We start from the raw sequence: 14,254 nt of genomic DNA on the forward strand, positions 1-14,254 counted from the left end.
AAGATAATTCTCTTTGAAAGCATTATTTCATAATTATGTTCAATTTTGCAAGTATCATGGAATATTATCAGGGCCTTCATTCAGCTTGGCCTTAGCTGTCTTTGTTTAGGCCTTTGCTAAGTCAGTATAAATGTCCCAAATATAGTTCCTTCAGGTTTCAGACTCTATTAATGAAAAGTAAATGGCAACATTAGTTATTTGATCCTATTCCTAAATGAAACAGACATTCGACTAAGCAGCAGCAGGAAGGCTAATCTCAAGGCAGTAGGAAACTGCAATTAAAAGTTGCAAAAATTAAAAAGTTAAACAAAAATAAAGTAAGGTTAACTAATGTATATAAACACACACAAATCTCAGAAGTACTGGTTACTGCAAGTTCCAGCTACATACTGAAGTTTAAAGAAAAGTTTTCTAAACCAGGGTATCTTGGCAGCCTGAAATATTGCTTGCTTCTCTGCATTACACACATTTTCCAGCAAGGGGAGCCCGCATCTCACACACACAGGCCTGAAGGTCTGTTTTTCCCTGTCAGATAGTAGTAGAATTTCTGCTTTCTGAATCCATGGTCAACCAAGGTTATTAAATTAGTGTTGTTCCAATAAATTTATGTATTTTACAAGACTCAATAAGCTCAACGGTTAATTATTAATAAGCACATAGTATGTGTTGGTCACGGCACTGAGCCTGCCGGGGTTCAAGAAGCTTTTGGACAATGCTCTCAGACACATAGACTGATTTTTTGGGTGGTCCTTTGGGGACACAGGAGTTGGACTCGATGATCCTTGTGGGTCCCTTCCAACTCAGGACACTGTGATTCTATGTAGTCTACACATTACCATAACAGACAAATTTCCTTGTGAAAATTTTCAGTGAGACAAGATTTCTACTAAGAAAACTTATTTAAAAGGTTGCAAAAAATAGCAATGAAATAATAAAAGTCTTTTATAATTGTTTCCTATATACACTGAAAGAAATTGTTTGTTAATGTGGGAATGTTTTAGTTTAACTCCAAGACTTGCACCACTTCAGAAGTGATGAAAGCAGAGGCACAGTGCTAAAGAAACAGGACACAACATTGTATAAAGGGAAAGATAATATTAGCTTCTGGCTATATATCTTAAATCAGGCTCAAGTCTGAATGACCACCACTGTACTCTACATAAGTCTCAAAGGACTGCAAAGCGGAATCTATTTTGCATTTAAATCAGTGCAAGTTAATTATAGGTAGTAGTAATTTTCAAGAAAGTTGGCTGCAACAGTGTTAAACTGCTTAAAAAAATCAATTTACTATCATATACACTTAACTGATAAATTCAAACACATCCAATGTCCATCTGATGGCCATGGTGTACAGCCAGTTGGACTCCTAGGGTTCTACCCGAGGTCACCAAAATTATTTTAGTCACCAAACATTAATGAACTACTCTTTTAGTTACAATCCTTATTGGTATCTGTACTGCATAGAAGTCAAAGAACAAATGCTAAATTCCTGAATATGGTTTCATTATGTACAATGTTGAATAAAATAATGAAAAATATTCTCTTGCAGCAAGTACAGTTTGAAGATGTTGGTGAGAAATCTGAAAGACTATCAGGACACTGTAACCAGCTTCTCAAAACTGGCAAAAAAAAAAAAAAAAAAACTTGGATTTTACCACATTCTTGAAATAAGATGCTCCCAATTTCGATATGTTATTACTTGGAACATTCATTATATATATGTAGGAAGTGCTACACTTCTCTTCCTGTTTAACAGGAAAGGGTCTGCAGAAGCCTTATCTTCCTAATAATTATGTTTTACTGAGCTGCCTTTATAAAATTCTCACTATCAGAAATACACAACATCAAGTCCAATAAAATCAACTATGTGAGTCCCATTTTTCTCAACTGCCAACAGACTACTGCTGTCAGAAAAGATATGCCTTTCCAAAACAAACAAAAAAGAATAAACAATACACTAATTGCTTTTTGTCTGGAATATACCAGTATTGCAGGCAGAGTAACCTACCCAATGATTTATTTATTTTGACCTAAAACACAAACAGACCCTGCATTGTCAGAAGTACTTGTAGCTTGCCTTTAGCTGTTAGAGTTGTCATTGGCGATATGTCAAGATAACTTCATACCATCGTGGCAACAAGATTCATTTTTCCATCCTACTTGTGTTTCATTGCAAATTACTTTAAAAAGCAGGTTCCTTATATATGCTGCTAGGACTTTACAGTCAAGGAAACAGTGGCAATAGCAAGTATTGTCAAGTAGTGAACTGAAATAAGAACATAAGTATTCTAAACTAAATGTTGGCATTTATCATTCAAGATTTGTGGGCTTGGCTTCAGTCTAATGCTTTTGACAGTTTCCTTGCCTTCCAACAAGCACTCTTCTAATTTAAGGCAGCTGGAAGATCACCCTACTTTTAAACGATACCTCTATTTAACAAAGATTTGTAAATGGTTTTTCATTTAGGTTCTGTTTCTTCACTCCGATGCAATCTGATGTTGAAATATTAATGCAGTGTAAGACCTTGTTAGCCCACACAAGATCAACTTTGCATCTGACTCAACGTACAGTAACACTTTGGAGAAAAACAAAAGAAGCAAAACCAACATCCACTAATGTATGGCCTTCAGTATGAACAGAGAAGTTTGACAGCTTGCTAACAGTTTGAACAGAAAGCACTATTTTTGCTTATCTGATTCTTCCAGCTTTGCTTCATCATGGATTCCTCTTTAAGTAAGTTAGTTACACACCTTCAATAACTGGAGCTGGATAATTTAAGAGTCGCTATCTAAAAAATTTGTGAATAAAAATGCCGAAAAGACAGCAGCAAAATTTTTGTTTATGTCCAACTTTATATAAACCCCTGAAAGTAAAAGAAATAAATAAAGCTATGCTGGAAATAGCTCTGGGAGTGGGTATCACGAGAAAAGGTGTTTTGCCAGACTTGCAAACAGTGGCACTCTACTCAGTTGCTTTTGATACTACATATTGTGCAGAAAATTAACATGCATCCTTTGAGGCATTTGGTCTTATAAACATTCCCTTACGAGTACTTTCTTTCATCCTTAGCCACTTGGGACATTTTCCACATATTGCGGTTTTTGAAAACATAAAATCAAGTAAATTATGCATGGAACACCTACCATTGTCACTGTCTCCTTCAGATGGTATACTGTAGCTAAAGTTGTCCCATGTTTGTGCCTGTGTCAGTGTGTTGAAGGAGATAGGAGGAAGACTGAGGGATGGGTCTGCTGGAGGGGAGTGACAGCCAGTCCAAACACAGTGGTGCAAGGACCGGGGTGGGGGAAAAGGGCGGGCAGCAGCATTTCATATATGGCATTAGGGTTTTATGGCAATGATGAAGATGCAATTCAAAGGTGATCAATATAAAATGCATTTTTTTTTTTTTTGGAAGAAAAGAATGAAAGATGGTGCAGAATAAAAAGAGCGAAAAGTTATATGTTAGTACTTGCAAACTATACATTGCATGTGCAGTTAAAGCTGTTAAGCTTAACAGAAGCATTGTAACCATAGCACTTTAAACAAATTGTTTACAACCAAGTTTTAAGAAAAAGTACCCATAGATTTTATGTTAGAGCCTGATGAAAAACTTGACTTTGTGAATCAGAAGGTAAATATATCCATCTGCTGTGAAGTTTCAGCAATTACAGGAAAAAGTTTGGAGAGGAATTGAGTTATTTTTGCAACTGTCATAAGAACACTACACCCCCCAAACATAATGTGTATATCCATATGAAAATATTATTACAATAACTTCCCAGTTAATGTTGCTAGGTCACAAATCTATTATCCCTATAATTCTTATTCTGTTGAAACACGCCCTGTAAGCACATGTACTAGACATGTTTTCCTTTTGGTTTAATCACTTAATAGCTTATGCTGCACTGCTTACATTTCTTGCCAACTCCCACAACAGTAAGTTCAAATCTACAATGGGCCCACCCCCATCCTAGGGAAGTTCTGGTCCTCACCAACCTTGGCAGACTTTCTAAGGACGAGGAACAGAGATGTGACACTGCCAAAAGATGATCTTGAGTCTTTGCCACAAGCCTTGACAAACCTGCTCTGTAGCATTACAACAAGCACAAATTCAGTAATGATCCAGCTGGGCTCCCTAGAGAATAAAATACATCGCATGTCCACAGATGCTGTAAATCTGGAGACCCTGTTCACCAGACAACTGTAAAAGCATGCCATGGTCATGGCCACCCTGGTGTGTTTGTTGATAAAATGAGTTGATACTCACTATGGAGCTAACTTGCACAGCAATATAGCCTCTATTTTCCATCCATTCTGCACCCTCTTATTTGTTCCTCAAATCCTTCACTGGACATTTCTATTCCTTCCCCATCACATCTACTCCACACTTGTCTCTCTCCAAATCTCCATTCTTCAGCATCTCTGAAATGGAAACTGACACCCTTAAAACATCTCCTCTGTTTATTTTTAGCACGCCATCCATCTTTTCAAAGCTTTCCACTGGTTTCTTCCTTTTCATCACAGAATTTAAATCCCTCCTTCCCTAGTCTTAACAATAATGTCACTCTTTAATGAGTTTTTCCTGTACCTGATCTCAGTTCTTTACCATTTCTGCCATCAAAACGAGCTCTTCCCTTGCTTCTTGGTTTTCCACATTTTTATCTACAATCACATACACAACATTATAATCTCCAGTTTAGTTTTAGGAGAATGAACTACTTCTGCTCTGAATACTACCTACTACTTTAAGTAAAGGAAATTCCCATTTTATACCATTCCAAACTAATAATAAGAAACTTCATCGCATAGACTTTCACATTCCCCCATGACTCTGGAATCTGTACTAAAAAAAATATGGTAATTCAGACAACATTGTGTAAAACTTCACCTTAAACTTTCTTTCACATTCAAGGGTTCAAGAGCTCTCTCTCCTTAGATATCCCTTTTTTCAAAGCCTGTTTACTGCTTCTCGCTACTGGGACAATGGGTCAGCCAAAACTGAGTCAGCATAACCTAAACTCGGAGAAGAATTCAACATGGGGTAACAGAACACTGATTTATGGAAAATAATAAGCAGTCTTTAATTACACTGGCAATTAGGATCCGCATGATTTTCCAAAGTACACAGATAATCCAGTTGGTCTTCTTGGGGAGAAAACAAGTAGAACAAATAAATATTCGGAGATTAGAAAAGCAGTAACTAACCCTTGAAAGAGGGAAAAACGCTGTCAAGTTCTAATAATCACTGTGTGCTCCAACAACACTGAAGGACAGCGAGGCAAGCATGTCCACATACACCAACGTCGTGCTGTAAATCCTCTACAGATTATGAAAATGAAGAATTTGGATTCACATGTAAGATTATGCTAAGTAAACAAGGGAACAACTTTTCACGTCCCATTACAAACTGCATTGTCGTTTGAAGTTATGTCAGTGCTTCTTTTATCCTCTAAAGGTACAATTACTATTTTTTGTCTGGGTTGCTGCCACTTTGTTCAGCAGAAACTATAACGCAGTCAAAGCAGCACAGAACAAAAGCATAAAATATTTTTGAATGCTGCAAGATGTATTAGTTGATGTTCTTATCTCATTTTAAGGATTATGGCAAGAACTTTGCAATGCTTTGTTTCTAAAATGTTGAATGATACCAGTTGTAATTACTTCATGAATCAAGTGTAACAGATTTACATATATTATCTGTTTTGAGCGATTCCCTTTCCAAGTGCCAAAGCACATCCCAAGAGCAAAACTGTGGTTCTAAGTAAACTTATAATTATTGGTTCCTTTCAACAGTAATTTTAAGGTTTTAAATTGAATATTTATTTGAGAAGCCATACTCTATAAAATATTTTAAAAGAGGAAATAATTGGGAAAAAAAATCTCTTTTTACCTTCTGTGTAAACAACTGATCCTTGAAAAGAATTTGTCAAGAAGTCAAACACATTCATTACCTTTCAAAACATTTTCTTTGGATACCCAGACAGCCATCAGATGAGTTTTCCAATGTTTTATCTTCATTTTAAAATGAAAGAATAAAAGGGCCTTCAGTCCTGAACACATACCAGTATATACTGATATAGAAAATACTAACACAGACGTTTAAGCTACTGTGGTTTATCCTTTGGAAGCACTTCTATTTGTGCATGCACTTCAAAAAACTAGGCTCATTAACCAGGAGCCTGGTATGGTTTACTTTCACCTTTCCAAAAGACATGTCATTATGAAACAGTGAGGGTAAAAAAAAATATCAAACAGAAAACAACATCCATTTAAAATAGATGAAAATAAATGTTGTGAAAATAAACTCTCCAATTTCAGAAAGGTATGCTTGCATATATTTTCATTGACCATTTGCCATTTTTCCCCACAGAACATGATGTACACAGAATTTTTTAAAATCTATCTTGCCCTCAGGTTTAAAAGATTTATAGGAGCAAGTAATTCAAGTAAAAGCCTTAATGAAGTAAATAGCTAAAAATCATTTCCAATGAGTTCTAAAGTTTTCCCTAAGGCCATGAAGAACTTAAATGAAAAAGCTAGCAAAATAAATTACAGACTGAGCTGAAAAACTTTCCTGGATCACAGAACTGCTGGAGCTCTAGTACAGCTCAGCTTTAGGGCAGTACAGCAGTATATAATTAACGAGCACAAATTCAGACAGTGATAAAGTGGTTGAAACTCTCACAAAACTGAAAGACAGGGAAGGAACGAGAGAATCATGGCAGGCTAGCCAACTTTAAGAGGACAGATGTTCAGGATTCATGAATATGCCAGTATTTTGAGCTATTATCTGTAATTTTTTCCAGAAGTGTTAGCGAAACGAATTTAAATACTACTTTTACAGCAATTCTACAGCAGGAGGGTGGGAGGAAACAACATGAGGTCTCCCTACTCTACAGCAATGCTTTGTCCCATTGTGCTACAGAGCTAACTTACTGCTGCTTTATCTGATGTTGGAAAGTTTTGCTATTGCCAAATTCACCTGTTTTACCACAGTATAAATCTGCGGTAACATGACAGAAACTGCATGCAATGAAGTGAAAAATTGTCCAGTAATGGCTCTCATTTGGTGATTCTGTAGTGCATAATATGGCAAGGAAAATTCAATTTAGATGACCAAGTTTTCTGTAACTCATAGCTGTGACCAAACAGCTTCATAGCATTGGCATACTCAAAGCAATGCAAATATACAAATTTGTATTGGTGCAGAGCATAAAACCAACTGGCTTTAGTATTTAATGAAGTTACATATAGCTTCAAAAGACACGGGGGAAGAACTGGAGGAGTTGTGATCATCTGGGTCTTCCATCACTACACTTGTAGGAATGTTGCAAGAGACTGCAACCCCTGTAAGTCCAGTCCTAGAAGTTGTCTAAAAAGATTCACTAGGCTATTTCAGAAAGCATTTTTTCTTCGATTATGTATCACAGTCATCAAGTAGAGGACACCTTTGTATACTGATACACCGAGATTAGGACATATGTGTTAAACTAACACTTGAATCCGAAGTCACAGTCTTGTACTTTCTTCTACAATGTTGCTTCCATCTCCTAGAAGCGGATTTAACTGAACAGAACACAGGCTACCTCCTATGAAAGCAGCAACACGGTGTGGGACCATTTGTCTTTGCATGTCTTTCTCCCAGTAGTGTTATCTTAACGATGTCGCTGGACTGAACGATATTACTCTTTCTTTTTTTCCCCCAAGTCCTAGAAGGACATATTTGTTCATCATTTAACTCATTTTTTACATGTTAAGAGAAAACATTCCTAAAGCATCAGGACCATGAAAGAATAAAGGCAGAGTTTAGAAGTCCAACCAACTATGAAATTCAAGGAAACAGATGTCACATTTGTATGTCATGAAACAGGAAATTTAAAATGTCTTCTTCATGGAACAAGGTTGGTGAAATAACACCACTTCTTAATTTTTTTTTCAGAAAATCTATGGGTACAATTTCTTAAAATACATTCAAATATGAAACTGCTGCCATTATTGCCAAGATATTTTGTTATGGAAGCCAGAAGCTTGTTGTGGTTTACCAGCATTTGAATAAAAGCATTTGTGGTGAATGTGAGAAACCAGAATTACAGTTTTCAGATACTAAAGCATATTAAAAAAGGTTATTCTTTAGAGATTATGTGAGATGACTTAACAATATTGAAAATCACTACTGACTACCTCAGCACACAGAAGCTAAAAATAAGTTTACCTGTGGCTTATCCTGCTTTTAAAGGAAGTGGTTACCCAAGTCCTCAAATATGTTAACAGTTCAGTTTGTCTCTCCACCTTTTCTTTCTTTCTTTTTTTTTTTTTTTTTAAATGAACTGCTGCATATTTAAAGGATTGAGGGTTATGGAGATTTAATACATTACAAATTCATGAAACTCAGCTCCTGACTGAAGTAAGCATCTAATCTTCCAGTAAACCTTAATCTTACACAAGTATAACTACTGAGAAACTCACTGCAGTAAGCAGTTTTCAGAGCAGTAACTGTTTTCTGGATAAGAAATACATACATGTTTTCTGAATGTAAAATATATCAAATGTATAGCTGTTATAATGTTAATCTAAAGTCAAACCTATGACCTTAAAATGTTCTACTCCTTAAACTATTGTACAGAATGTTTCATCATTGCCTTCTGAAGGTTAAAAAAAAGTACAAACATCCATAACACAAAAAAAAAAAAAAACACACAAATTGTATGGCTGATTTTCTTTCCTACATTACCTGATCGTGGCTTCAGGCCAAAAGGGATTGCGTTGTTTGCAGTGGGAGACATTGTTGGACTTTTATCCTTGTTCTGTGTAATTCAAGAACACAAATCCAAATAAGAATAAATCCAGAATATCACAGCACAACTGACTGAATAAAATACAAAAGTTACAAATACAGCACACTACAACTACTTCACCACAATCAGATCCCAAAATAGCATTGAACATGCAACAACCTCCCATATTTATTCAATTTTATTTTTTTTCCTGGAAGAGAAGCTTAAGTTTCTGACCAAAGACAGCAAGATACCGCCCCTAGCTACAAACAAGTATGATTATTTTTGTTTTCTCCCACAAAATTACTTGGTCCCAATCATACTTTTTGTGGCACAGTACATTTATGAGAACAAAATAAAGGCCATTTTTTTCCCCTAAGATATTTCTTACATAGAATGGTAATAAATTCAATGAAACTACTTTCCCTTGGACACTGCATTCTGCCTAAAATGCAGAAAGTAGGAAGTTAATCATATACCTCAGAGCAGGATCACCCTTGACACTGAACTAGGCTAACAGTCGCAGCACGAAGAATAGACTGGAGCATAGAGAGAATGGTGAGGTATAACCATGATACTATCAATAGAAACACAGGAAGAGTCCTATAACCAAACTCCAGAGTGTGAATCCTATTTACAAAATGATTCCTCTGGGAGGAACTATAAGAGTCCCATCACCAAGGCTGGGTACTCATGAGTTTGTGAGCTGCTGATACTTAGTGCAACATACAGGAAGAAATCCCGTACCTGCACAGAAAATATGAATAAAAATAATCTCCATAAAGAGTTCCCTACAGTCTCCCTTTTGGACCTTCTGCTGAAATTTGCACTGTGATGGCAAAAGGATCAATGAAATTAGCTGCTTCTTGAAAAACTAATCAAGGATGTGACATACAACTGTGCAAAAAAAATCCCTTGTAATCAGTGGAAATCCTTGTGAAGCAAAGACAACTTTAAAAGAAAAGGAGAATGATCTAAGATTAAATGTTTTGTACTAAGCTATGTAACTCAGAAACAAACTTACCAGAAAATGTTATTTATATTCTAGTAAACCCATATAAGGACAAGAATAAATGAAACAGGCTAAATAATTTCCAAAGCAACTACTCATAAGCTCATATTTTCTGTGAAGTTCAATTACATGTTTTATTTAGTCTATGAATCATTCATGCAGAAAGTTTTTTTTAAAAAGAGCTAAATGATCATCTATATACAAAAGACAAACAAATGGCACTAACATCTTACCTCATTGTGAGAGGTTTGGCCACTTGTATTCCAAACAATTAGATCATTCTGCATGTTTGGAAAGAAAGAACGAAAAAGATCATTTCAGAAATTGTATTAGTCATATACCACCACAGGGTACTTTACTTTTGACAGTCAGATACTCATTGATATTAATACTTTTCACCTTTACATTTTTTGGTTTTCAGCACTCTACTGAAAGAATTTTAGTGAATATGTATTTTTACTACTAGAGGAACACTGAAGATATTACTTCAAAATTTTCTTGTGGAAATTATTTGCACAATTTTTTCTTATCTAACTGATTCATAAGCAAATTTATAAGATTTGAATCTTTGTTGGTTCAAAGGTAATAGCTAATTTTGTTTTGCAGATTTTGTAATTAAATCATCACAAAGTTTAATATGTGAATAGATATTTTAAATACAGATTTGAAGAGGGAAGCATTCTTCAAGCAACTTATTTCATAATTGCAATGTAACATACCTTTTGTTACCACTTTTGCTACAGTTAAAACTGGAAACATGGAAATCATGTAAATAACTATGAAATAAAATAATTAAATTAATTCTGTATTAGTCGTAACTCGGTCAGCGGAAACAACACTGGCATAGGTAAAAAAATAAATAAATAAAATAAAATTATATCAATTCAAAACCCCTTCATTAAGGCAAACTTTTTTAATCAAGATAAAAATGGAAACCAAAATCAAAGACAGAACTTGAAACACTTGATCACAATGCTCAGAATTTTCAAAAAGTTAGCAAGATGGGAAAGAAGATTTCACTCCCATTTTGCAACATGACCTTCCCTGGCCACCTCTTTAACTTGAAAAATAAAATCCCCAGCTACTGACTTTTTTCATAATATTACCTCAGCCACTGCACTAGCTAGAATAAACAGAAATAAATCTTACCAACCTGGTCCCAGCCAGTTTTGCCTTAAATATACTGCTGGGAACAAGAATTCAGCAGTTTATTAAAGTACTACAAGAACTGGGGTATTTGGGGTGAAGGGGAAGAGGAACCAGATGGTTTACTTTATTGAAGATCTAACTTTGATGAGACTTATTTTTGGCAGGGGAAATACAACTACTGTAATATTTACTGGAAGACATCCGTTTCATTATATCAGCCTTTTTCCTGAGACATAGGTCTTACTTAACATCCCATGTACAGTCAAACCTTGAGACTCAATCTAGGGAAAAAAACAAACACAACAACAACAAAAACAAATCCCAAAGGGCCTAAACTAAAGGGTCTGACATTCCATACACCAATGAAATGACCCGTTCCATTCCAAATGTTTCCATATTTGTTGTATCTAGACACCTACATACCTGACTCAATGGCCATTTTTCACCCTGTTCACATGTTCTCACTTCACTCTTGGCTTTCTCCATTATTAATTCCCTCCTCCTCTGAAATTCTAATTCCTCTTCAGCATTTTCTTTCTGCAAGATAAATTACTTTAGACTGTGAATCACTAGAAACAGAATTGTGTATTATTTTTTTGTTTTGCTATAACATTACCTCAGAAGTATTTCTTACAAACACTGTGATGAAAAGTGAACTATAAAGAGACAATCTACTTGCAGGTCCACTGCTAACAGGTAGATAATTTTGTAAATCTAAAACTAATTCACTTCAAACATAGAAAGAGTCCACTTAACTAAGTTGTGTACAATAGTAATTTATTCTCATGGCCAACAGAATACATGAAAGAAATGGCCCATGAAAGATGACTCATTCTGCACACAGAAAAGCTGCACAGAAGGTAAAAAAGGAAAAAATGGTATGCAAAAGCAGATGATGAATACAGAAAAAGAGTGTTTACATATACATAAAATTCCACAAAAATAGCTTAAAAAATTAGTTGCGTCCTCTATCCTAGTACAGTTTTCCTTTACCTACTTGGTAGGTTAATAGTTGACGCTGGCTCATTTCCTGCCTCACCCCCAAGTATTTTGTAATAATATGCTCATTAACGTACCTGACCAAGGGAAGACATCTCCATCTGCATTTGACCGCTATGTATAAAGATAAACAAATGCAAATATGTAATTTATTTTGTAGAAACTTAAATATGATGAATCTAACAAATGCAATATTTTTTCTACAAAAAAAAGGTAGATAAACACACTTTACTGTGGACTCCTGAAATTCTAAAGCTGTTGCTGGTTCCATGGGATACAGATTCACATCACTGCTCTCTGAAATATCCATGTTTAATCTGTAAGGTTTGAAATAAAAACATTGCAGTGGGATACAGTTTTGGTAACCACTCTGTTATGTATTTCATTTCAAACAAATGAATATATTAAATATTTTTAGTCATGGTATTAACCCAATCAATTTTCTTTCTTAAAAGAGATCACCACTTTGGTCAAAGCAACATTAACATCTGCAGAATATCCTGAGCAATAGCTTGTATCAAAACAAAAGGACCTGTTTACTACCAACAACCATGCTACTACACGTAATACCGAAGATGTCTACACCCAACCTCTAGCACCCTGTGTCTGAACAGAATCCACAACCCTACTAAAGATATTCACATTTAATTTACAGAGCATGAAAATAAAGCAGCACAACAATAAACTCCCAATAGCCAACAAATCAGAAGAAAGAAGTGAATACAGAAAAGGGAGCGAAGGAAGCATCTAAAAATATTGAAGACTGAGTCTGAAATGCTTTTCCTTTCCTGAATTACTGCTAATGTACACAAAAGATAGGCAGACATGAAACTCTGCAGACCATTAGCAGCACAATAAATGGACATTTATTTATTTATTTAACAAGTTAAATAGTCATATTTGTTATTGAAAATAGCTCTAGAAGATATGTTCTATATGGTGCTCTAGTCAGTGCATGCTAAGTATGCTTCAGCATCACCTGCTGCTTCAGCCCCTGTAGACTCTTCTTTGTAAATCCTAAATGGCTTTCAGTGTCAGACGAGGATAATTCCAGCTAAAGTCACTTATTTAAATTAAATTTATCCTGATTAGATGATTATACTGATGCACGACGGAAACTTCTCTGGGGAAAGTTAAAAATTTTGCCATGCTGTAGGCTTAAGTTAAAAGCATGTGAAAGCTTCTGTGCATCTTAAGTTACAGAGCAATGCAAACATTTATACTCCTTTGTGGATTTGGATGAAGATAACAATACTACTCAGCATGACAAACAAAATTTTCATCACACAGCTTTATATAACATATTTATTATATAAAACTGCCATATCATCCAGTAATTGTGCAAGCAATGATGAGGAACCTGTGGCCCAAAGAATGGAAAGTCAACAGCTTTATTTGGTAAATACTAGGCACCCAGGTGTGTCATGCTGGACAAGTCTGTTTGTTAACACACAACAAACAGACACGTGAGTGGCCTGCTTAGCACCTGGCACAGAAAAATAAATACATACATGACATCTTTAAAAGTCATCTTTAAATGCCACATTTCATATATACTATCGTGCCCCTGAAAGCACATCTGAACAAGCACGGAGAAACTGAGGGATGAATTTTCTGTATTTTATTGCTCTCTGTAATTTGGTAAGAGAAACTAAAGATGTAGGAAGTATCACGCAATATTTGATAAACAAAGTGACAAGTTTTACAAGGCTAAGAACTGGAAGTTTTGAATGTCACTTCTTCCATTTTAACAGCAGCTCTTCTCCCACAAAGTAATAAGCCTCAGATGAGGTACAGAAGCAAAGAAATACTTTCTCACTGAAACCACTGGAATTAAAAAAAAATTCCTAATTTTTATTTTTTTATTTTTAATTAAGAAGAAAATACTCGTAAATCAAGTATTTAGCATACAATTCAAGAATTCAAATATTCTCTGCATGATTCAAAATAATGCCAGGTAATTCCTTCTCATGAAATACTAAACAGGAGTGAAATTTTGTCCTAAAAAAGCAGAAACGTTATGTTAAGTGAAAAAAGCAACATCAAAGTAAGCTTTTAAACTAAAGAACAGAGTAGTTGTAAGAACAAATGGACACAGTAAACTGGCCAAGGGAGGAAGGAAAAACAAGGATATTTTAGACTGGAAAAGATAAGGAGTTGTCTAATTTTCAGAGAAACTAAGCTCTAAAACAGCTACCTTATATAGGTAATGAATAAGAATTAGTTTCTTGGTTTTTAAAATGAGTTCAATCAGTTTTTGGAAGGGATTACACACAGAAAAGCAATAGCAAGCATACGGACAGAGCTATCTACAACCTCA

At 35.2% G+C, this 14,254-nt stretch overlaps 1 protein-coding gene across 1 annotated transcript in view; it reads right to left on the reverse strand.

Moving 5' to 3' along the window:
• LRCH1 (leucine rich repeats and calponin homology domain containing 1) overlaps window positions 1-14,254 on the reverse strand; it is a gene marked incomplete at its 5' end in the record, with an annotated part of 116,051 nt that overhangs the window by 23,667 nt on the left and 78,130 nt on the right. The window contains 5 exons of the mRNA XM_084296715.1: window positions 8,732-8,804; window positions 10,020-10,067; window positions 11,359-11,472; window positions 12,012-12,048; window positions 12,162-12,251. Of these exons, the coding sequence (XP_084152841.1) occupies window positions 8,732-8,804; window positions 10,020-10,067; window positions 11,359-11,472; window positions 12,012-12,048; window positions 12,162-12,251 (362 nt within the window). The remainder of the gene's footprint in view (window positions 1-8,731; window positions 8,805-10,019; window positions 10,068-11,358; window positions 11,473-12,011; window positions 12,049-12,161; window positions 12,252-14,254) is intronic.

The sequence above is a fragment of the Netta rufina genome (assembly GCF_964035555.1).
Source record: "Netta rufina genome assembly, chromosome: 1".
In the NCBI taxonomy this organism is placed as follows: Eukaryota; Metazoa; Chordata; class Aves; order Anseriformes; family Anatidae; genus Netta; species Netta rufina.